Genomic DNA, 26074 nt, shown 5'->3' on the forward strand with positions numbered 1-26074 from the left:
ACAGGTTTTAAGAGGACTTTATTAAATCTGACAACTGACTAACTGGACTGCGTGCAATTAATAAGAAAATCTGACAATTGAGCAACAAAGGATTGTTCACTGATAGTACTTTTTTTATTTCTGCATTTTTACAGATCTTCAGTTCTTCAAATACAACATTTGAGTCAGACATTATTTTTTCTAGTCTACACCCACACTGCATGAGATTACTGCAGTGTGGAAAATGTCGCATGGCTTCCCCTGGTAGAAGAGCCACAGAAATGGCTGAAACACACAGAAAAACTAGCCCTGCCCATACACTTTCTTAGATGAAAATATTTGTGTAGGATAGACTGGGTGTCTCACTATTTTATACCTTTTTTCACTTACTATTTCAAGTGATATACAAATATCATAGAGACATTTATACAAATGATCAGATTCACTATTGTGGGATCCAATTAAAAAAATCAGTATAATACTGAGAAAACAGTGCACTTGGTAGAGATCTCTTCTCATGCTCTGCAGAGGAGCTCAGTAGGTCACTACTTGCATATTGGGCATTTTAAACTTTACCTTCAGACATAGAAGAATATTTTAGTTTAGATACTTCCTCTGTTGTAAATTTAAATATCTTCTGTATTTTTGAATAGTGCACTGTATGCTTTATCATCAGGCCCAGCAATAGATCTGTTACAATTGACTTGATGGTTACATTACTAATACATCATGTACAAGTCACTGAAATCAGAAATCACTGTTCTTTTGTTTCCCATAAAATTCTTCTTGAAATGCAGGATGGAATAGGAGTTTACTGGGATTATGTTCATATATTTACTAATAACAATCAGTTTTTTCTGTAAGCTTTGATAGAAGTATTTCTTCAAGCTGAATCCAACTTATCTTGGAGGGCTCATTTTCCCACAAATCAACTATAGCAAACTTGCTTAAATGTGCAGTATAAATTGTTTGGCTTCTTTTTTTTTTTTAATTCCCTTGCTGCCAGATGTTAACTGGCATTCACAGGTTCAGTGAACCCAGTCAGTATCTTCTTCTTGCCCAGTCTGAATCTTCTTCGTTTTCCACAGGGGACACTTCTGCTACTTCCACTCCCATTCTTGCTGAAAGAGACATCTCCAAATGGCTCTGAGTCTTTCACTTGGATTTAAGCAAGTTTTCCCATTCAACAGTGGATTCACTATTCTTAGGGATTGCTGGAAAGATTGACTGCATCTTAGTTTGGAATTCTTTCATCTATAGAAGAGATTTAAAAACAAAATCAGTTAACTGCTAATAAGGAGCAAAGAAAGTAGCACCATACACCCCAGGCTTATTCCACAAAATAAGCTGTGTGAGGTAAAGAAGAGGCAAAAAACCTTCTAAAATAACTGAAAATTAAGACTTTCCCTCTGATTATGTTGGTCCAATTGGTAAAGTGAAAAAAGCATGAAGGGACCCACAACAATTACCCCTTCTAAAGCACCACACTGGGATGACTGATTTGGAGTGCGTGCCTGAAGAATTCACTACTGTTACATGAATTACTACACACAGACACACACACATACACATTTAAAATGTTTCTGTTTGGAGGAAAATTACCTCCATAAAACATGCTCATATTTTGACTGCAGTGCCTTCTTCTACACTTGTAATGGATGAAAGATCCAATAGGTCTGTTCAAGGATTTTAAAACAAGCGTTAAAGAAAAATACTGGTCAGCTCTGACAGTTTAGGTTTATCCCACCACACGGGTACAGGTGACAAAACAAAGTCTCATTCAAAAGTATATAGTAGTAGGAAGGAAAGATTTATAATGATATATAGAACCAAGCTTTTCTTTCACTGTTGTTAACATGCTGTGAAAGAGGAAGTATATCTATATAACATACATGGTATTTATAATTTATATTTATGCTAAGCATTTTATCACCAATGTCTGATTCAATAGTCCCGGAAATCCAGAATTGAAAATTCTTCTCTATAAAAATCACTTCTATTTGAAGCTAATACTTACATCTGGTGGGTTTCCTTCTTCCAAGATTTTTACATGTATTTTTACATATATTTTTAAAGGATAGGCATGGAAAAACCAGATCAGTGAAACTCCTATTACACAATCAGCAGGATGTACAGGGGCTATTTTTAGGAAGCTCTACAGAATATATGACATTCACGCAGAGAAGACAGGATGTGGTATGCAAGTACTGGATGCAATGACCTCTTGTAGACCAAATGCTGTTTCAGGGAGTATGTCCCCCAGAGAGGTTCCAGGAAACCTAGATATTCCAAACAGTCACACAGGCATCTTCTCTAATATGCCTATGTCTTCTGTGCTATGGGTCATCAGTATTTTTACAAATACCTTTGGGTCATTTTCTCTTCAAGTCCTTGTGCATGAATAATTCTAACAAAAAACTGGTATTCTTTAGAGAAATGCTGCTGGAATACAATTACTCAGGTTACAGTTGATACAAAGAATGAAACAATTTACAAAGAAATTACCAATCCTTTACTAAGACAATAGCTAACTATGATGGATGAAAACATTTTAGAACTCTAGTTTTTGTCGAATAATGCCTGGGTATTGTTAACCAAATAAAAATATATCTTATATAAAGCAGAAGGAAGATTCAGAGCCAAATTATCCTTTTTGCTTTATTCTGATTTTGTTCTTAAATAAAAACTAATTTGCTCTCTGTTTTATATTTCATTCTGATCAGATAGCTGTTTTGATTAATTATTTGTTCTTGGTTTTTAAAAATCTTGGCAATCACCCACAATTGTTCCTAAACTAACATTTTTGCTTCTTATTTAAAACTGAGAAGCCCTCACAGACAGTCAATGTTTCCAAGAATAATAAACATCAGTATCAGAACTGACGTAGGGAAACAGTCCAAATTACATTAAACAATCGCTGACAATTAAATACAAGTATTTACAGGAGTAAATGTTTTAGGAGCGTTGGCTTAGCTGTTTTTTCCAGTCCTCTGTAATTAAGTTACCCCAGTTCACTGATGTTCAGAAAGTATTCAATTTACTAAACCTTTTTTTCTTCCTAAAGAGTGATTCAAGCCTTCTGCTCTTTCATCTCACTCTAGGTGTTTATTCTTTGGAGGTTTGGTAGCGCAGGAATGGTCTGATACTAACCTGATGTAAAATGCTGTAGCTCTATTGACAAAAACATTTTATACCAGCTAATGATCTGGTGCAATGTGGATTTTTTTTGGCTGTTTCTAAACTCAGACTTTTAAATTGCTTTTAGGTTAAAATTTAAATGACACGCTCATAAGCAGACACCTTTGTTACTTCACTAAAGACACAAAAAATCAAAGGGAAACTAAAAGCAATTCTATCTATAAAAAGCCTCCAAAAAGATGATGGGTGAAGGAGCCACTACAGTGATTCCTCACTTTCACCTTATAATTATTAACATGACAGACCCTAACTCCTGAATGCAAAAAGCAAGCTTGTCTGGGAAATAAAACTCAACAGCTCTGTTCTAAAAGAAAAAATATATTTATTTAGAAAGCACTAAAACACTGCTAGCAGCTGCAGATTTAAGAATATTAGACAGATTTTCTCCTCTCAGAACACTAATTTATGTTCTGCAGGTAAAAGCAACTCATTTCCTGGAAAAGCAATTTTTCCTTAACACGTGGACCAAATCTGAAATATTCAGTATCTTTCTTTTGCTTTTAAGACTCCCTGAAAAATTTCCTCAGCCTTGTCTTCCCAGATTTTGATGCTTATTTTTAAAACCCGTCTGTAAGTGATGCCAGACCCGACAGTCTCATTTACCACTTCCTCTCCTGCCTGCCCTTTTCCATGAGCTCCCTCTGCACAAAAATAGTTTTCCATTTGCAATTCACAACTTTGACCATGTGAACACAGTTGTCCACAAATCTTCTTCCTTTGTGATTCCTGGGCAGTGAGCTATTTCAATAAATCATACTGCCAGGCTGATCACCACTGTGCATTGTCTTCTCAGTGTAATGCTTTAGGCTGTCAGCTCTTTCTCAGTGTAACACTTCGGGCTGTCAGCTCTTTAAGAAGGACATTATCTGCAGTGACTGGCATGGGCCTCATTAATACATGACTTCAACGCATGTCTAAACAGGGGCAATTTCTTCCCAATACAAACGTCCCAGCTACTAACTCTTCCTAGAAGTTTTCATTTCTACACCAGTTAAAAGATACTGCACCTGATTATTTCTCTCCACAAGTTGTTGAGTTCTCACTAGCAATACATTACACAACTTAATTAGTACTGGTCACGGACTTCTATTTTCCCCCTCTCCCTCTCCTCCTATCAAGAAAGTTAGTACAATATTTCACTGGGTTTTTGATCTGGACCTCTAAGGTATCTTCCCCTGTCTCTTCTGTTCCATGAATATCAGCTTTTGAGCTTCTTCCTTCATTTCCACACTTGTGCTTGTTGCTCTCCTAAATGTACTTCCAAATCCCAATCACTGTCTTCCCTGTTCTCAGAGCTCCTCTAAAGCTCACTTACAACATTGCCTAAAACCATGGAGAAAGCTTTGAAAAAGAACTGTTCTCTGATGTAAGGGAACTGGTGTATACATACATAAATAACCATGGAAACGGCATCCCAAAGTTCCTGTCCCTTCTCTCGCAGTGACAACATCTGCCTGCTTACAAACCATTCTAGTATTACATTTTAGGCCGTAACTTCTTAGTAGATGGACTTTAGAGTTTTTTTAACAACATAAATGTTTCCGATTGTGTCAGTCAGAGACTTATAGCTCAGTCTTCTGGGCCTTGACTGGTCAAACTCTATTTAATATATATATGACATAAATATAAATATATATATATATGACATATATTTATACATATACTTATATATAATGTATTTAGGACTAAATTTGGCCTCCAAACTAACTCATACTGGCCCTGGGGTTATTCTTCCTTGCGTTTAATTGACAGTATCATACTAGGCCCATTGTAACTTCAGAGGATCCTTTTAGTGAAAGCAAAATTTGTTCACTAAACATGTAAATTAGTCCTTCAACAAACTGGGCTTACCAGCGTCCAGTCCTCCTGTAGTGTGGTGAGCTTCTTGTGAAGATGATGGATCAGCTTTATCTTCTATTAATATTGCACAATTGAGGTGCAAGAATTAGGACTTTGTCTTTACCTGCTTTAACTCTCAGGGTACAATTATACTTCTTGACCAGGGAAATGATGCAACTAGGAATCTGTATCTTGCTTTACCTTGTCTTTTTAGTAGACTTGCCACTCAGGAGGTCTCTTCTTCCCTCTCCTCCCCTCCTGGAAATCTCTTGTATTTCCTCCAGATTTCGCAATATACACATCAGTGGTCTCAAATCAAAAGGCATTAATTTAATTACAAGAGGTAATGTGCTATGTATTAACTACTGGAATGTTTTGAAATAATTCACTGAAATGGCTGCCTTTTTATTATTGTCAGCCACACTGACACTGGGGTACTTGGTTCAACTGTGATAATGTCTTCAATTAATAGTGCAGTAAACCAAGCGCTAAAAGCTGAATGTATTTTACCTCTTTCTGCTGCCTTCAGTATCACAGGCCACTCTCTCAGCTGCTGCTTCTGAACCCAGCGGTACATGAACGATTTGTAACACATTTCTTAACATTCCAGCATGCTCCATTCCTGCAGGCAACTCTCTGAAGTGAATTTCACTCAAGTGAATTTTATTTTTTTTGTCACAGATATTGCAAAGCCTTGATGCTGTTTTTTCTTGCCAAATAAATTACAGTAACTGTTCTACCTCTGTCAGGCTTCTTTCTAAAAGGGTATCATCTACCTTACTGCATTAAATAATCTGTAATAGCTACAGATCACTGTTATTTTCTTATCTTAACCTAATGATCCTGCCTCAGATGGCAAAAATACGAGGACCTAAAAGCATCATCCATTTAATAATCTCTTTTTAATGTACATCGTTGACAGAATGTCACACAAAAATTGGGATAGCACTATTACTGAGAGCACTTACATGGCCGTTCATATTAAAATGAATGGAAGAGGGACTAAAAGAGTCTATTTGAATCCAAGAATGAAAGTTTTACGAAGAAATGTTCTCTTTAATGTCTGACATTCATAATAGGCCAACCCAGATTCTAGGAATTATTAGTTTCCTATTTTAGTACTTGTATCAGTAAGAACTGCTTACATTAGCTTCCAAGTGAAATGAGGTTAGATGCTCTGAACTGGGATATCAACTGGCAGCAGAATACAGTATGTGCATGCCCTCTGTTCTCAGCCATCTTCCATTTCACAAGGCTCGAAGATGAGGCAGGCTGCCCTCGATTTAAAAGCACCAGTGAGGATTGTTCTTGCCACCTTTTCCCAAATCTTAACATGACTGCTGTTGCCCTTGTTAGCAAATGATTACCAAGGGCCACATACAGAAATAGCAAGTTATTTGTAGAAAACAGCAAGTGCTGAGCCCTTACAGCACTGAAGAGCAGAGCAGCCAGCCTGCCAGCTGAAGGTGATTCGCCTTTTCTCAGTGTAAATGGGGCACTCACTGCAGGTCACTCTGTGCTGGTTTGCCTCCTGACCTCTGAAATAAGCATGGAAAATGCAGCCCTGGTTCACATTCTTAGATCTTGCCCTTCATTGGCAAAGGCATCATGAATGCCTGGATTATACAGAACTACAAGTCTATTTTAAAAGTCCCTGAGAGGGTCAGTCCTGGTAGCATACACCCTAAAATTTAACAACTTTACACTGTACTGTCATCGTACACTGTTCACCACCAGTTTGCTGATTCCAGTGTTTCAGGCGTGCAAAGAGAAAAGCAGCAGCAGAATTTTGTTAAACCATCTAGAGAAGTCAAGAGCTCATACTGGCCCCCTGCCTCATGGAGGCTTACACATATGCTTAACCATATGCAGTGTCGAGCACTCTCTTTGAAATCAGAGGGTTATTTACAGTGCCTAACGTTAAACAAACACGTATTTTCCCACAATTTTATTTCTGTAAATGTTCTATAAGTGTCCTGCATGTCCTGCACTATTTTAAAGAAAAATAACACGAAAATAACCTAAGTGAACTTCACAGGGAGAGAGGACCATCCCTGTTTAGAATGAAGCTGTCACAGTTTCCAAACCACTATAAATACGTAGTAGCCTCCTATGGCTACTCCATATTCTGCCTCAAATTACTGGTGAACTACTGAGACCTGTCAAGTCACAAGGGTCAGGCTACCTGTTTTCCAATTATTGGGTCACACGAAGAGATAAAACACATGAAATACTTTCTTCATGTTACTTTTCCAAGTGTGCAGCAGACACGATTCATAAATAAATGCATTTCCCAACTGGGAAGAGGGTTGGTCTACATCACAAACATGTTTTACTACTCCTGCTTTGTCTGGTTTAATTTCTGTGCAAATGTAACTTAGATCCCAAAGTGGGAAGAAGATGCTATTCCAGTAGAAAAGCACTATTTAACAAAGTAACAAAGTAACACTATTTAACTAGATTATTTTGAATTTAAAAAAAAAAATTGATTATGATCAATGGGAGAGACAGCTTTTAGTTTATAAACACAGAGACAGTAATTTTGTAAACTGGAATCTGAAAAAGAAGGTAACTTCCTTAGGTTCAGAGATACAGGAGCGTCCTTTTAAGTTTTATACATTTCCATGTTGATATTTCTGAAATAAAATGTCAAGGAATTAAATTTTTGTAGTATATGATATGTCAAAGTAAAGGCTTTCATGCCATGCAGAAAAACTGAAAGTAGAATACTTTTGATATCACTGAGGAATGTGCCATTTATTTCTGCAGAATCTTACTTTCAAATCTGGGTGCCTGGAAAGGACATCCACATGATTATTATGATGTATTAGTCATTGCCCCTTAGTCACCCTGCGCAATTTGAAAAATTAATTTTGAAATAATTTTAAATTTAAAGTAGTTAAATATCCAAATGTATGAAGCCAGCTGGTTAATAGACCCAAAATCTCAGGATGAGTGTCCCAACCCTATAAGCTCTTCTGTGCTGTAATTCAGATTTCTGAATTAAATTCAAAACACGAATTGTCTGCAAGCAGGTAGTTCCTGAAAAGGGCAATCTTAGTAATCCTTTTCCTCTATATGTCCAGGAATTCATTATATGTATCATCCACAAGCGAGATCCAAGGCTGGAGAAAGGGCCAGCACACACCCAAAACTCTTCAGTGAAGCCTAAGCCTCAGCACCCTGACTGGGGCTGAATTCCACGCTGGAAACCTATCAGAGCCAGTGTGACACCCAGAGGCAGGCAGGGACAGCTGGATGCCTCCAGGCAAGCAGAGTAGCTGGGGTCTCTGCCTACAGAGGGGTAAGACAAGCATAGCCACACCACCACAGTTAATGTACAGGAAGATGCCATGGGACCAAGATGTAGCATGAATAATTGGCACCCATCAGAGAAGCTTTGATTCAGATTTTAATTGTACGTGTACACTTTACAGTTATATGTGCTCAAGAAGTGGATCAACCCACTCGTTCACTTAGGGTGATGTGGGACTGCTCCACAGAGGCATTCTGGACCATAGGCTGAACATGGTTTTGTTTTCTCTAGCTTCTTAGCATGCTGTTGGCAGCTAAGAGCTCCCACAGCACAAAAGAGTAATTCCTCAAGACAGCTACAGTTACAGTCTTCCCATATTCTTGAAATACTCACTTACAGCTGTCCCTATTTATAAAGCAGATGTAGCAGCTTTCCAGTAGCAAAATGATGATCTTAGTCCTTGAATAAGCATTCTGCGTTATCAAGTATAGAGTGAAGTTCATTGGTTTCGTTTTTTTTTCTTTTCTCGGATAAAATACTAGCAGAACATATGTGTGGAGGCAAGGCTTCTCCAAACCAAACTAATTAGGCAATATAAGCAGTACAGAAAAATCCAGTATAAACAGGAAGTGCTAACTTGTACTAGTACTCCTTTCTAAGAGCTTGAGTTTGAATAAATATTGAAGAAATAAAGGAACACTAAAAAAATGGGTAGATTTGATTTATATAGAAATACATGATTGTGAAATAGCAACGAGACAGTAAGTTTTTGTTTTGTGATCAGACATAAGCATGATACTTATGTGAGGATTAAATATAACAACAATTTAAAACAAATAACAACAAAAAATCTAGGAATGACTCTAGGATTATTCTGTAGTTATTTTAGGAGATATGTTGCTCTTATGGCAACATTTCTTTATTTATGAAATAGCATAAGAATTTCAGCCATTGCAATATGCCTATATTTAGTTGAGATTTATAAATCTTAGTACTATTTACAAACCCAGTAATTTTTTTAGACTGTCTCCATGTTCTCATCTTCTCTTTTAAATGACTTCGTCCTTACAGCCAATACTGCTTTGTATTTATACTGTGCCTATGACTATACTTTACCAAAATTATATCAAATATCTCTCAAAAAAAGCAGGTAGGGGGATGTTATTTTTATACTTAAAATGGTGATTTATAGGTTAGATTTCCTCTAGAGAAGGGCAGCCCACTTAGGAAATGTCCTTACCAACAAAGGCAAGCACATATTCTCTGTATTGTTTTTAATTGTTTTAGACATCTCTTTGCAGCCGTGTAATAGTTTCAGACTTAATATCTTACAGGTTAAGATCAATGAAAAACAAGATATTTCACTAGGAAACAATATAAAAATGATAAACTAATATTTTATAATTAGTCACAACTTGCTAAGCAATTATTCCCACTATTTTTCCACCTTTTCATGGAACAGATGTGGAATTAACAATCAGAATCCCACAAACCTACATATGAATCATCCGGGCCCTTCTCCTATGGGACAACAAATGCTTTTATTTGTGACGAAATGAAACCTAATTTAATGAGGGCATGAAGAGCAAAAGGGCTTTTAAAGTTAAATTTATCTTATTTGTTAATTGTTGTAAGTTTCAGTCTACAAGGGCTGGGGGCATTGTTCTGTTTTTAAAAGAAGGTTCATAATCACTGACAGTCAAAAAAAAAAAAAAAAAAGAAAAAAAGAACACCAGACATTCACAGGTATGTTTAAGTATCTGTCAAGTACTCTATAGCTGCAAGTTTAATTAAAAACGAGCGTTTACAACCCAACCATAACTTCTAGAAAATTCTAGAAAACTTTGAGAAAACTGTGTCACCTGCTCTAGGTGACCCTGTCTTGGCAAGAGGGTTGGACTACATGATCTCCAGAAGTCCCGTCCAACCCTAACTCTTCTGTGATTCTGTGAAACTAACATTTTTCCAAGCAACAAAAAGGTGTAGTGGATCATAACACTTGTAGAATAGGTAAATAAAATAAGAAAGGTTTAACTTTTGGAAACTTCCATGAAAATACTTGTTTAGTTCAACTGTAACAACAGGGTTTTTAAGATAACTTTTAGTATTTTACTTTTAACATTTTTTACTGAGTGAAACACTACTTACCCTTTAACTGAAAATTTAAAACTTAATTGAATATTTCATATAGAGAATCTCGAAATAAGATGTTTCAACTACTATTCAACTTTAAAAAAAAATTGAAATCATAAATTGGCCAAACCCAATCTTTTCTACAAAATTTATTTCAATACTGCTGTGGTTTACATCAGAAAACAGTCATCCCACTGCATCAGGAGTGGGCAGCTACAGGGTTCTGAGGTTGCATGATCAAAACCTGTAAGATAATGCCATGGAAGATAGTGCCTTGATGTGAAAATAGTTAAATAGCAAATAAACTTGTTAAAAAAGGTGGTGCCATTTTGTTTCAAGCCAGATATCAATTACGAAGCTTGTGTTTAACTGGCACATGTCCTTCTGTGTTGTAAAGTACCTCAGAGAGGAAGCCTGTGGGTGTGTCTGGATGAGTCTTGGGTTCAGATCAGGATGCTGCTCGGAAGCAAATCTCCCAGTTGTCCATGTTTACTGGCCGTGAGTTTGTGTACTGCTGAACGGTCTCAAAATGCATGACTCGAGCATCTTTAGGGTGACACAAAACCGAAGAAGCTTTCTAGGAGTACATATAACATAGTCCAACTACAAACAGGCATTCAAGACATGGGACAAGGCCAGTGTCAGTCCAAATTTTGAAATTCCTAGAATGGTTGTAGATGTCAGGTCCTCAGTCTGCTAACACTATACTGCCCCAGCGCTGCTGGTCAATGATACCTGCTAATACAGACAGAGCTTCTGTTTTCAGGAGTAATCAAAGGTGGACTGATAAATATATTTAAATGTATTTTCCTAACAGATTGCAGCAAGCAAGTTAAAAGAATCTAACTTTTACTGATAGCTGGCTATTTTTTTCAAGATGTACAATATAAAACCAGATAACCACCATCTTCTAGGTCTTTAAAAAGAAGATTTCTCTTTTTCACTATTGAAAAACAGATCTTAAACCATTATCAAACCAAGTCCTCACTGAAACATCACTTCTTCATTTCAGAATAAGAGTTGAGTGGATTTAGTAGGGTTTTTTACTTAACCCACCTGTCCTCAGATTACAACACTGGCAACTGCAGTCAGAGGATATTAACAACCCAACCTGAGACAGCGTAAAATCTTTTATATTCCTTACCAAGGCATAAGGATCAGATACTTACTACCACCCCTGGGTTTTGACGCTAGCATAAAAAGCAGCAGACTGTAAAGCTCCAGTGAACCACCTTTAACAATAAAGCCTGTTAAGAGCTGGAAGAACGCATTGTCACAGCACTGTTTTAAGAACCAATAAACCACAAAGATTAAATAAAAATTTTGGATCACCAAAGCCGGTGCATCACCTCAGTGCCTGGAAGAGATCTTAGCAACGATTTGCTTCTGTGGCAGGCACAGGCTGTCTCAGAAGGTGTAAGGACAAGGCATCCTGAACTGTGGCTTCGGTTTCATGCCACGACACAAACTGCTGAGCAGTCGTGACACTGCTAGCACAGATTAATTACAGCAATTATAACTCATCAAGGAAATATCGTCCTGTCGTCTCATCTCTGACTTTGCAAGCGATGACTATTTAAACACTCACAAAGCTCAGGGTAACGTGTATTTTCATCAATCACTCACTGTCCCGTCAATAATCCATGCCCATAGGAGACGCATCCCCCAGCGCTAAAAGCCATAGCATTTCGGCAGCGATACCCAGTGAAACCACGGCCTCCAAGTAGGGGCAACACCGTTTCCCGCTGCTTGTCCGAAGGCCGGGGTGGTCCTCAGAGGACCGAGCCTCTCCCTGCTCCGGGGTCAGACGGGATGGGCCTCTGGCGCCGCGGCTCTTCCGGCCGGCGCCACCAGGTGGCGCTGCGGGGAAGCCGCGGCGCCCCCGGCCCCGCCCCGCGGGAGCTGCCGGGAGCAGCGGCGGAACCGCTCCCAGCCGGACACCGACCGGGATTGCAGCGCGGCAGCGCCTTCCTGCATTAGTTCTGCCCTTCCAGGTGTGCAAGGCGCGCTCACCACCGCTTCCTGCGGCCGCCGGGCCGCTCTCAAGGGGTTCCCGGCGGGTGACACAAGGATCAGGACCATTCAGTGACACCGACTGCGCATCCCGCGGTTTCCCAGCGGAGCGTGGCTGGCGTGTGCAGTGTTCACAGCACAAAAAGCACTGCGCACGTCTTGCAGTGCACTGCTCCAAACTCAGGGACCAGCTCTGCTCTGCTTCTCCTGTACAGCCAGCCCAAGCCCTGGTGTACATGAACATCAGCTGCAGGCTGGTGAGCCACGAATGGAACTGCCGAATAGCCTTCCTGGGCAAACCCGTTCTGCTTCAGGATCTCCTCACTCTCTTACTCCTCGTGGTGGGATTTCTTCCAATCCATCACATCTGATTTTCCACTCTGCCTTCGGTATTTTACTCCTTCAGATGACCTGAGGCATTAAATACTTAATAATTCAGTATTACTTGACTTAGAGCTCCTCAAACTCTGCAAGTGACAGTCCTTTTTTCACTAAGATCCTACCGAGGTAGTCACAGGGACAGAACTGGCAATGGATTTGAGAAAGCACTGGACTTCAGGTACTCCTATGTGAAACAAAAGCAGCTTTGTTGTTTGCTAAATGAAACACCTGCAGTGCTTACAATCAAAATGTTACTATCCTTAATCATTTAATGTCAAAGGAAACAATTTAGTACCCAGAGATTGTATTAGCTGCCAATGTTATCAATATTGCCAGATGAAGCTGCTGCTTAGCAAAACCAGGTCACTAATTAGCAGGTCCCAAGGGCAGCTCGTTATTGTTAAGGTGAAGAGGCTGAGAAGAACCTCTTCTCTATCCAGCTACCAAAGCTTTAGTTATTAAGTTCACACAGATTCCTGGCATCAAAATGAGTCAGGTCTCCCCTCAGGTCACATAGAGTGTAGCACACTGAGAGGCTAAAGTCTCCCTTCATTTGATAGTTTTCAAACCTTGGTATCTAATGCTAGGTTTGAAATTGTGACTTGAAATTCTACAGGTATTGGGAACTCACTTGTACTACAGAGCCAGTGAATTTATTCAGGTGAATCTGTAAGAGCCTCCTTGTAAAATGTTTAACAGAAAAGAAAATGTTCATTTGAAAATGTTGAGCTTAGTCCGAAATCTACAGTGTCTTCCATGGTCTGAACAGTTTTGTGGAAAGAAACTTTATTTCAGTCACTGCTAACTTCAGTTTCTCAAAAATAAAACTTTATTTATTTTTTGTGGCTATCTAATAATAGTTAGACACAACACATGCATCAGTGGTCTCAAAAATCAGTATTGTAACTGACTGTTAATCTATTATCTCTGCTTACATGATAGCAATTAAGAATTTTCAAAAGTATCAGAATGTCCCCCTGAAATAGGAAAATATATCAAGTAAAAATAGGTCCTTCTTAAAATGAGTGTATGTTTAAGATGTCCAGATGTATGTTTATGATGTACCAGACAGCTTATAACCCTTATTTAATCTTGACTGTTCAGGAAGATGACATTTAAGCACATAAATACTGTCTTTCAACAGCCAATATTTGCTCCTGAGTGTTGTGTTAAAGGAGTAGGCAAAAAGTGTCAACAACAATAAAAAAATTAAAGATGGTTTATTCTATTGCTATATTTTTAATTCTAATGCACTTCTTTGGTCACAATATAACATGCTTCTACTTTTGAACCCCTAGCAATTTTAAACATATATATATATTAATAGATACATAGTAAATCAGGAAAAAGAAATAGGAAACTTACAAACTGCTAATTTTTGATTCTGCAATAATGAGCAGCACTATTGTATGTGCTTCCTTTCTGCAGTGGAAATTTAGAAGTCTATAGTGAATGGAATATGTCAGTGGAGAGCAGAGAGAGCTGTTCCAAATCATCTCTTGGCAGAAATTTACTTCCCTCAACATCTGCAATTCTCACCTCACACAACAGTGAAACTTAAGCACTCTACAATAGAAACCAATAACAATAGACATTTGCAAGAGCCTCTTACAATACAGTTTCCTCTTTTCAACACTAGCACAACACAGAACATAATAAGGTGCAGTTTTCTGACTAGGAACACTCAACAATTCTCTAAAATGCCTGCAGTGTGCTTCTGACACAAGAGCCACTGCTGTCAAGTAACCAGAAGCACCATCAGACTCAGACATGTCCGGGGGCTCAGCCATCTCAAGCTTATGTGGGTGTTCCCCATCAGGCAGTCGCAAGAAAAGGAGCCTCACAGGAAAACCAGTAACTGTGGGTCTAGGCCAGTACTGCCCAGGGAAGTAAAAATTTAGCTTACTGAGAAACAGCAAAGATAAATTGCAGGCTAAGGTCAAATTCTGCTGTCCTTCAGCAGGACTAGAAACACTCTGACAGAACAAAAAATAAGAATCAGCAGTACAGTGTGAAATGAATCCTTTTGACTGATACGACTGACAAGAAACTGAGTGAACTACTGTTGTGCAGCATGCAGAGAGTACAAACCAGTATTCCCACTCTTCTTCCCCTTCTCTGACATTCCACCATAGCCTCACATGGAGGCTTTCAGTTTAAAAATGTGTTGTAGCTGCCTCCTATGTCCTGCTATGCTTTTTTGGCATTCTGCCTTCCTTTACTGGCTCCTACTGAGAATCGGCATTGAAAGCTAAGGAATAAAGGATTGTATAGTGCTGTATGCTGTGATTCAAATTGAGAGCTACAGGATACATCAGCAGAGTAGACAAGAAATGAGAACTTGAATAAAGGTTATTAACGAGAACAGTACTGAGATGAAGTAGTATCTTCTTCCTCGCTCTTTATATATTCTTTGCTGAATATATAAATAATTTGCCATGCACAATAAAGGAAGTCTATTCATTCCTAGTCCTAAAGAGGATGCAAACAGCTCTGCCAAACTTATAGCTGCAGGGGACTCTTAAGTCACGGCTCATTACTATGGGCAAACAAAAATGCTCACATGAACTTTAGTGTTCACACTCAACATTGTGAAACACTGGAACATAATCGATTAACTAAAAATAAGCCGTAGCCTCTTGGGATGTACAGATGCTTCCTGAGTTTCTTTGACTTGACGTGGCATGTCATGGACCACCGTTATACTGCACATGATACTCAATCTTCTGTCCCCTCACCCCTTCTAGAAAGCAAGCTGGTTTCCTTTCAGTTTTTATGTCCCCAGTGTCCTGATGCAAAAAATAGAACTTGCACAAATAAACGGATTGCTCTAAAGATAGGATTCAGGGGATAGCCTTCAATTCAATAAGCAAAGGATATAGAAAGTTTGCAGCTACTATTTTAGTCCCTAAATTAGAACACTGGCTCTTTTGTGAAGTAGCTGAGACATCTGTGCAAATACATATAAAGCAGGACAAAACCGTTCCTCCCCCAAAACTGTCTCCTCCTAAAACATCCCATTTTTTGCAGAACCAAGAACACCTTCCCTGTATGCACACATTCTGGTTGAAATGTGATGAATGAAAATGTAACTCTTAGATCGAAGTAGTATAGAGATTCCATCCCAAGATGCATTACCCAAGTTAAGATATGGTAGTTGAGAGGATCATACTCACACTGTGCACACCCAGAGCCTTCCAGATGGCAAAACTCAGCAATCCAACTCCGCACCATGCGTAGAGTGAGCCCCATCCTAGGGCTCGTAAGGCCAGTGATGAACCACTCTCTGGTAAAGCAGCTGTGGCAGTAATGCCCTAGAACCAAAAATAAAGTGATCGAGACAATGAACAATAACTGGGGAAAAAAAAAGAACTAAAAAAGTTAACTGGTGATTTAGACTTTTTCCTGACTTGCCAGTTGTACTAGCGTGGCCAGCAGACCCAAAGAGCCAAGCAAGGGGCTGGATGAACTGCCTTCCTACCAGGAGCAGCTTTCGTGGTTGCCAGTGTCATTAGGGGATGATTTTAATTGCCCAGAAATGCTGAAGTCACTTGTTTCGTGGGCACAAGAATCCAACATTCAGTTATCCCACTAGTCAAAATACAAAACTGAATCAAAACCAGTTACAAGCCCTTATGCCAGTGACATAACATAATCGTTATACATCATTGATTTTGGTACTTTTTTGTTGGGGGTAACCTTTGGCCTGGAGGTCGTTATTTGCACTTTTGAAATAGCACATTAGGAAAGTGGAGTAACATGAGCAGCTTTCAGCTGGACACAGAGAGGGCCTACCCGTAACCCAGGGACTAATTTCCAGGGGCTACAACTCTGAAGAAGCTCTGGAAACTGCTTAGGAAAATTTTGTAAAGAGCAAATGACAACACTGAACACATCCCCCTGCGGAGTTCACCAAGAAGCAACACAGAAAACGCTCTGCAGTCTCCACACTTCTCATTATTGTCAGAAACAAGAGTAGGTGGTTTTAAACTCTTGTTAAGATACTGCTGCATAAAAGCCTGCCATGAGACGTGTCCTGAAAACACAAAACACTGTGACTTGGAAAAGCCACTTCAGGCCAAGAAGAATGGAGCCTCCCAAACACAACGAAACCTTCCCTGTCACAGAACATAGATGCATACTGCAGCTTCCAAAGGCATAAACCACACACTGGCTGACATCAACCAAAGGAGCACCTCATGCTCATTGTTAGCCAGCCATAACCATCTCACAATGGCCACTTGGTATAGGAGAGCTTCAATCTGTGTAGCCCACAACAGCAGTCATAATTCTCTTGCCCATAGTGGTAACTGTCATTAAGAGGATTTTTATTTCCTCCCAAAGGATCACTGTTCCTTTCTTCACATGGAAACACAGATTTCAGATGGTAACTGTTAAAGATGGGCATATACAGTCCTTACAAAGGTTAACAGTCCTACTTACTTACTTACTGGGTATCTTGGAGTAAAAACCTAATTATTGCGCAGAGGTAACATATACAAGACTGCAAGCATACAACAATAAAGTATCATTTAATTTACAGACTAAAATACTGAAAAGGGAAATTAACTTGTGGAAGGATCAAAAAAATTTCCTCCAAACATGCGAAAGAACTGCACTTTTTTATTCATTATAAAAAGCGGGACAGAAAAATCTTTTGTATTCTTTGTTTGAAAAGACTTAAATTTTTTTACATTTTTTAAGTGCTTCTTTCTTCTTTGATACGATTAGATACAATATTTGGTGTCTACCACTATGGCCAGTCAAATAGCATTAGCAGTTTTTCTCCTCTTGGCTTTGTATTTATTGAAATGTTAAAATGATCCTCCGACAGCCCTCAGCATTAACATTTTACCCTGGCATTTAGCTGTAGGCCCAGCTACCCAAGGACAAACACACACTTATGAAGGGCACAAGTAGATGTATCTTGACCCTTATTTATTCCAATTTGGTCAACCCAAAGTGGAAGCTGTTAAGAAAAACAGTGCTCTGAAAGCATATACACACACAAACAGCAAAGATCTCTAGTCACATTGTAATATCAGGTCCTATTATTTCCTTACCACAGATAATGAACTATTATAATTCTTTTAGTAGAGACTGCTCTGAGTAGATTTGAAATGGTGATGATTATTTTTGACATTTTTCCTGCTTCCATAGTCTAACCACACATAACAACATGCAGAAAAAAAAATCTCCCATTTGGAAGATGGGAAATGAATGGACAAAAATATCCTCTACACAGAATCTTTAAATAGGAGTCATTATCTGTGAAAATTGCTGGGAAAAAACACACGAATACTATTTAAATGCTTGATTGTCCCAGAAAAAATAGTGGTAAATGGAAACAATCAATCTGGTTTTACTGACAGCAGTCAAACGGCTCAGTCACAGGCGGATTCCTCAGGGTACTTAAGTACACAGGTAAGGGTTTCTGTAAACAGGACAGTTTGTTATACAATTATCAGATATGCTGTTTAAAGCATCAAGAAAGCTAATTAATGAAATGCTAAAAATTTAAAAGGACAACAGTAACATGGAAAAAAACCCCAAAAACACAAAGAACATTTTTAGGAGAACTGAGTTTTATTCACAAACCCATTATTCTGTGTCCAGATTGTTCTGTCATTACTGCTTTCGTATTTTTTTAACATTCTTTAATTAAAAAGATACACTTTTAAACAATACTTGAGTCTTTTATAAACACCAGGCTGTGAAAATACAGGGCCAAATTAGCTGATTTGTTTTCCAAATATATGCTCCTTTCTTTAGTTTTTTGTTTGGTTTGGGGAGGGGAGGGTTGTTTGTTTCTGTTGAGCTTTTTGTTTTTCCTTTTTCTTTTCTCCTGCAAGATAAAAGTAGGAAGTGGGAGAAGATACAGGCCTCAATCCTGCGACTGTCCCCTTGTGCATAGTGTGTCTAAAAGGAAGTAGTGCCTAAAAAAACAGTGTGCTCAACTGTTTTAGTTGATTGTATTCAGTGTGTTGGCTGTTTTGTATGACCTAATCCATTGTAAAATTAAACACCTGGATAAATGCTGGTAAAACTGGACACATCACAGGGAGGCTACTGCAGCTGAGCATTTCATTTTAAGAGCCCCCTCTCCAGTAATTTCTTAACTGAAAATCTCTGTAGTGGTTCATCACTAAACAGGATTATATAATCTCAGTTTCAAGTCAATTTGGGCACCAGTCCTACAAATGCCTATATTTACTTTAATTCACTACCATGGAGGAGGTACAGGAGGTACAATTTTAGCTTTATCTCTTGCCAGTAACACTGATAACTACTTTAAAAGAGTAGCGTCTCATACTGTTGCTTCCTAGAAGTCTGAGTGCAGTCATGAAGCCACGATGCTGTGATGCTACAGGTTCCCCTCTTAACTGCTATGTTTTTTAATCCCATAAAACTATTTAAATCTTTCACAGGCTGCACTATGCTTGCTTCCTGTTTCCACCTGACTTGCATGCCACCGTTTCACTGACAGAAAAAATGGCACAAGCCAGAAAAGATGCTGAAAGAATAGGTCTCATATTTCTTCCCAAACACTGAGCAAGAGTTTTTATTCCTTCAAACCTTCCCCTAAGTTTGTGACAGCACAGTCACTGCAGTCATGCACTGCAGTAGAAGTTTCATTTGGACTAAAACTAATGCAAGAAATAAGAAAACCCCATAGAATTAACAAGGATAATCTCACCAACCCAGTAGCACAAGTATTGGTGCCTTTACAGGGACAGGAATGAATTGCAAGAAACTAAGGGCGGGTAGAATTAATTCTTTCGACACCAGTGCTGCCTGATGTTGGCTTGAAGTACCTGTCAAGCTATGTCCTCACCTTAACATGAATAAAAATAGTATTTAGGCATTGAACATCTAAGAAGGATGCAATCATCTGTAGTTATTCACAGTTATGTTTTTGTTATTATACATCATGTATTATTAAAAGTTACTAGCAGTTATTAAACAGTAAGTAACTATAAATTTGTCAGAATGCTCCTGTAAAATCTCACTGGTACCTCAGAGAGCCTCTATGGACAGTTAAGCCATTCTCAAAGTCTAGCCTTCCCTTTCACTTACATACACCTTGACAAAAAAGTATCTGTCTATATTTTTGCAGTATTTAAGTTGAGAGGCTCAGGAATCAGAGATTTTCGCTAGCAAACTGTTGTAATTCATTGGCACAGATAGTAGCAAACACAGTTTTCAGCAAAAATTGAAATGGTACTGTCCTAGTTAGAGAGGCCAGACCAGTTTATCACTATGTGGGTATAACCAAAACTGTGTATTCTACACCCTCTATGTCATTTCTGATGGACTGTTAATAAATGGATTGTTTGCAGCAGCTGCCCAGGGCACACCTGACACCTCAAGCTACAAGCTGGGCGTTAAAGAATCCTGCAAGGCAGAGGAGTGTTTCTTTGTCTTTACACCAATGACTCAGCTGTGATAACTTCCCTCTGGAAAGGCATTAACACCTTCACACCCAGCCTGAGGGGTCATCTCTGCTAAAGGGCCATACTGGACTGACATAATAGGCAGCTGCCAGGACCTAGACCATCACAGATTCTAAAAATATCCCATGACTCCCAAAGTTAAATCGCCCATTGTGAAACTCACCACCCTATGGAAGGTACTGGGCATTCCCATCTGAACCTAAGCATGTATAATCTTGAGGTTTTGGGACTTCTGGTACCACTTGTTGGATCCAGAGAAGGACCAGGACTTCAACAGGACTGTGACTACCACTCTTGACCAGACTGCAATCATCATCCTGACCAAGAGGTTTCCTTTCCTTTTACTTTGCCCCCAATAGGGCCATGTGGTGCTCAGCACAGGGGCTGACAAACACCGTTCTGTTCTTGTCCCAGGGTGCTGGGTTATCCATCTCTCTTTGTGGGTTAAAACCAGTTTTTCTCCTTATCATTGTATTTATTGTAATCTTTTTTGTAAATTGTAACTCTGACTTGTAATCTCTCTTGAGTTGGGTTCATTTCTCCTGCCAGTTTACTTTTAAACCAGTAAATGTACGTATCACTCAATGCCATTTCCAGCAAATATATTCTTGGATGTCAATGCAATGTCACATGTGGTAAATTTCACGGTGGTAACAGGACAGCTCAGACAGCCAAAGAACAAGCACAAGCTGGAAAAAATGCAGTGCTCAAGAGAAAGGAAGGTTTTTTTTTAAAAAAAGATGTTTTAAAAAAAGAGAGAGAGAAAATTTCCTTATTGTACTGTGTTTCCATAGCTTGTGAAATAACTTCTCATGAAGTTTTCTGTCTATATCAAAAAAGAAACTCATATTTATTGTTTCTGTAAAGGTAAGTTATGCCACAGCAGCCTACAGACGAAAATAAGATGGCAAATGCAGGATCTCATACTCTTTGACCACAAAGGGAGGTAATGGATGACCAGATACAAAGGTTCTAACATAAAATGCAATGGAAGAATTCTTTTTCTCTTGGTATGCATTGAATTAACTTGATATGTTATTGAATTAACATTTTAAAACTAAACATAACTGATCAGTTCTTAATTCCCTAAGAACGTGTAACACGTACTGCATTTTAAGAGTTTGGTGGAGACGAGACTGATCAATTTTAAGGGCCTATATTTGACACTTTCAGTGATAACAAAGCATTAGTGAGGAAAAAAATATCCTTCAATTAAATGTGCTATGTTTGAGATTACTATACCAACATGGTGTAACTGGTAGCTTTACTTTGCAATTTTTTGCTTCAGAATGCACAAGTGGATTCTGTTAGTAACTGCACAAGATCAGATTATTTTGGCCATCAGATCTTACAGTACCAAGCCACTACTCATGCTCATTGGTCACTTTACACATTGGAATGGAAGAGATCTTAAATTTTGACTAAATGGTTCCACTTACTTATTCCACATCTTACAGGTTTCTACCCGCTCATTCCCATCCTTACTGCAGTTGCATTGCTTCCAGATTCACTGTAGCACTATGGCACTGTATGGGGAACTGGGTCACTCATGCCTGAAGGGTGTTCACATCACAGAATCAAAACAAACCATTAATTCTATTCCATTATATAGAATTAGTATTATTCCATCAAAGTGTTATGTATCTCAGCTACTCTCAAGTACTAAAGGATCTAGCAGTGCCAACTCTGAACTGATTTTTAAGTTAATCCTACCCCTACTCACTTCAGTTAAGTCTAGTGCTCTTACCAGCAACTTTGCCAAACTCCACACACATCACCATATCTATAAAGCATTTAATGCATTGTTTCCTGTATATCACTATTGGAAAACAGCTCAAAAGGTACAAACCTTACTGAACCAGTCTGGGTTCTTCTTTTTTGTCATGGCAAGTGTGGTGCCAAAGCCTGCTATCATTCCTGCCGTAGCAACAGTACCTAGAAATATTCCACCTGCCAAAAAAAGTTGAAGAAATAAAAATCAATATTTTATTATTAAAAGGAACTAAAACACCCTCCCCAAACTGTTTAGAAAATATAACCTGGAAAATTAAGACCTGTCAGTACATGTTGAAGGGAGAGGTCCTGTTATCTACATTTTTATGTTAAATCAATATGGCAAAATATCAAGATAAATAATTCTTTCTATGAAATAGAGCACTTTGAAAATAATGGCATGTGTATGTATTTTCAAGCCACACACACACACAAAACAGTAATTCAAATCCCAGGATGCTTTTACACAGTACTTTGACATTTCTCTCTCACTCCAGAGACCAGCTGACTTGTTTTATGGCTACGCCTCACCCTTGCCCAACAGGGAGATACAATTATTTGTTGCATCACTTGTTATTTCAATAAGTCACCTGAAAATCCACCTGTGTTTCTGAAGACCTTTACATAAGCAACACTTATTCTTGAGCTTTCTTCATTTTATGTTCTAATGCTATTTAAAAACAACAAAAAAAGAAAATTACAGTAGCAGAAGCTTTCCCAAGACAGAAAGCATCCCTTGCTTTTCCATTCTTTCAGTGTTTCCAAAATCACTTACGGTGCCTTGATCCCTTCTAGCTCTTACACCAAAGGCACGTGTAGCCATACCTGCCCACTTTTAAGAAAAAGGCTTGCAAAGACCTAGTGAACAGTAAAATCCCATTCATATTAAAAGTTAAAAATTTCAGGGTATTACATGTTCTTCCTTTGTAAGTGTTGACACCCACCCTGTTTCCCCTTTCCTAGTACCAGTTAATTAAAAAATGGTCTGAATAGGAACTAAGAAGCAAAACACATTTACGTTACATGTCATTTTTAAAAAAATATCCCATTATTGTGATGAACAAGTTTCCAGTACTCACGTCAATGAAATCTATCAAGTACCTTTTCTACCTGGGAGCATAAGGAACCTCATATGCTGGCCGAATTTTGCATGTCTACTGCGTTTTACATTTCTAGGTTTAGTAACCTACATTTCCCTGATTTCAAAAATAACTGGGCTTTAAATTAACTTCTCCCTAAACAGTAACGCCGTGAATGGCCTCCTTGGGAGGGGTAGAAAAGTACTGCAGAGCGTGGCAACAGGGAGCGGTGCCTCGCCATGAGCATCCTCAGAGAGACCCTTCTATCTGCGGGGGAGTACGTCCATCCAGCTGCCCGGCCTGTCCGGCTGATTCCGGGATGTCCCGGCTGGCGGCGCTGGATGGGGCCGCCTGAGCTCCGACCTCCGGTCCACCGGGAGGCGCGGGCAGCCCGAGCACACATCAAAGCGGCCGGGATAAGCATGTATATATATATATATATATATATATATATATAAAATAACACTATTACAATATCGTATCATGCCGCACAGCGCCGCCAGCCCGCCGCAGGTGCTCCCAGTGCCCTGCGCCGCCCGCAGGTGCGTCTGGCTGCAGAGACTCTGGCTCTGCCCCCGCCGCGGTTCTCCCGGCTGCGATCCAGCCCGGGACACCGGCTTGTTCCCTTACGGAACCCACAGCGCTGCCTGTAGCCCGCATGAGCCGCCTCTTCCCCGAGGGCGCCCCGGCAGCACTGGGAACGGACCCCGCCCGCCCGGCGGCGCTCGCAGCCCCGCAGGGCTGAGCAACCCCGAGAGAAGGAGGCGGCTCTGCTCAGCGCTCGCCGCCCCCGTCCCGCATCCCGCATTCCGCATCCCGCCCGGACGTGCCCCCGAGGGTGACTGAGGGGCGACAGACACTGCCCTAAAGACGGCAGGGGAGAAGGCGGGCGGAGTTGCAGGGTCTTCCTCGCTGCATCCAGAAACCTCGCCCAAGGTCATCCCTTCTCCCCGGGGACAGAACAGCGGGGCAAGACCTCGGGCTACGGCAAGGACAGCACGGTCGGGGGAGGTCTCGGGGATGCCGCACCCACTACTGCTCGTCCCTGACCCGTGCAGGGGGAGGAGAGGAGGGGAAAAGAGGAGGGCTCTCTGCACCTTTGATTAAGAAGAGCTTGTCCTGTGACGCTGCAGGGCTCCCGGCACCCCGGGGCCCCAGGGACAGCCCCCGCCCGGGGTCCAGCGGCGCTGCGGCCGCGGTGCCCTCGTGGGCTGCCCCCCCGGCAGCCGCCCCCATGGCGCGGGAGGAGGAGGGGGCTGCGGACCGCGACCCGGAAGGGAACGGAGATGGGCTGGGACACGCAGCCGCTTTTCCTCCTTCTCCTCCTCATCCTCTTCCTCCTGCTGCTGGGCCGCGCAGTCGGGCGGGGGCAGCCGCCGCGCCGAGGGCAGGGCCGGGCCGGCAGGAGCTGCCCCCTCGGTGGGGACCTGTCGGAGGGGGCGCGCTCGGCGTCCCCGAGAGCTCAAATCGCGCACAGGGAAATTTGGCAAAAGTTGTCAGAACCTCTTTTAAATCAAGTTCTGTGTAGGAAGCTCATAAGGGGTTTTTTGGGTTTGTGTTAGGTTTTGTTTTGTTTGTATTTGTGGGACATATCACGTAGTGGACTTTACTAAATAAAACTAGGAGAAATTCTAACTTCACACGATTTTTAGTAAGCTGTATCTTGACGGATAGTGTTACTCTAAAGTACGTATTTTTATTCCAAATTCTGATTCTTTCAAGTTATGTAAATAGTTTTTCACACTACAAGAAAATGTATTTGGTTTTTTTTTTTCATGTCTGTGCCACTCTAATGCTCAGTTGTTGATGAATATAAATTGCTGTACTAAATAATTTTATCACACTATTAAACAGTATACTAACTTCAGGATCCGGTATGGGCAGGTAAAGTACATTTTTGTTTGCAACAGTACTTTAAGAGCAAGCAAAGAATGTAAATAAATCCAAGCGTTTCTTCCTGAGTTTCCTTCTTTGTATCTTGTTAACATCACTTATAGCCTGTATCCAAGGTCTAATTATAGGGACTGGGTTGCTAGGCAAAAATTTAGTATTTTGGGAAACTTCCTGATCGTGGTACTTCTGAAAAACAATCCAAAGCCGTTTCCTAATAGTCCATGTACTGTGTAAGTTAAACAAAAATTTACACAGTTAAAAAGCAGTTACTGAAAAGGAAGTAGGCCTTATCTGTGCTGTATAGCTGGCCCACCTGCATTAACACCATTTTTTCTAATCTGGACAGCATGTAAATGACTCCTAATCTTCTTCCCTCTAGTCTTCTTTTTCCTTTGAAAAAGTACCCCAAAATGCTGTGTGTGTTTTGGAATAGCATTAGGCTTTGCCACAAATAATAGTAAAACCTCCTGGAAAAGCTTAGAGAAGGTAGTCTTAGAAAAACTGCACAGTAACGAAGAAATTTTTATCTTCATGTTGAGGTGTATATGATTATATGGTATTCAAATTTATTAGAATGCATAAAACTAAAACAGTAGCATGCATGTCATTTTCATTGTAAATTGTGTCAAGATCACCACTGCATTTGACAGAAGAATCCTTGAACTGTGAGAGATAATAACCTATTTTTGTGGGTTTGATGATAAAAATCCTAGACTTGTTTCTCAGGATAGTTTTTTGAGTTCACATCAATCAAGATGTGAATTTCTTTCAAATCTTTTCCAGAACCTGGAAGAAAGAGAATAGAAAGGTATAATGATGTTATTTAATCTTGGTTTGAACAATGCCAAGAGTCTATCTTAAGAGAGTCCAATAAGATCTGTCTCTATTAATCATTCACAGAGACTTGAAGTAGGGCATAAAGCCCATGAAATCCACTCTGTCTTACTGCATAACTTTAAATTCTTCATGTTGTAAAATAAATTGTCTTGATTAAAAATGAGATATTCAGCAGAATTGCTTTCATTTAGGTTACAATATTAATCTCTTGTTATATAATAGAATATAAAATAATGCTT

General features: G+C 39.7%; 2 protein-coding genes across 2 annotated transcripts in view; one reads left to right on the forward strand and one right to left on the reverse strand.

Moving 5' to 3' along the window:
- Positions 1-24377, reverse strand: TMEM242 (transmembrane protein 242). Its single transcript, XM_050316233.1, has 4 exons — positions 24203-24377; positions 22103-22203; positions 15976-16113; positions 1-1233 (listed from the first exon to the last, which is right to left on the reverse strand). Exons 1-4 carry the CDS (start codon positions 24339-24341, stop codon positions 1135-1137), a joined length of 477 nt encoding a protein of 158 aa, XP_050172190.1. The 5' UTR covers positions 24342-24377; the 3' UTR covers positions 1-1134.
- Positions 1-26074, forward strand: part of ZDHHC14 (zinc finger DHHC-type palmitoyltransferase 14) — a 645017-nt gene that overhangs the window by 499716 nt on the left and 119227 nt on the right. The window lies entirely within an intron of this gene.

This window comes from Myiozetetes cayanensis, unplaced genomic scaffold, assembly GCF_022539395.1.
Source record: "Myiozetetes cayanensis isolate MyiCay16 unplaced genomic scaffold, myiCay2020 scf2-11, whole genome shotgun sequence".
NCBI lineage: Eukaryota > Metazoa > Chordata > Aves > Passeriformes > Tyrannidae > Myiozetetes > Myiozetetes cayanensis.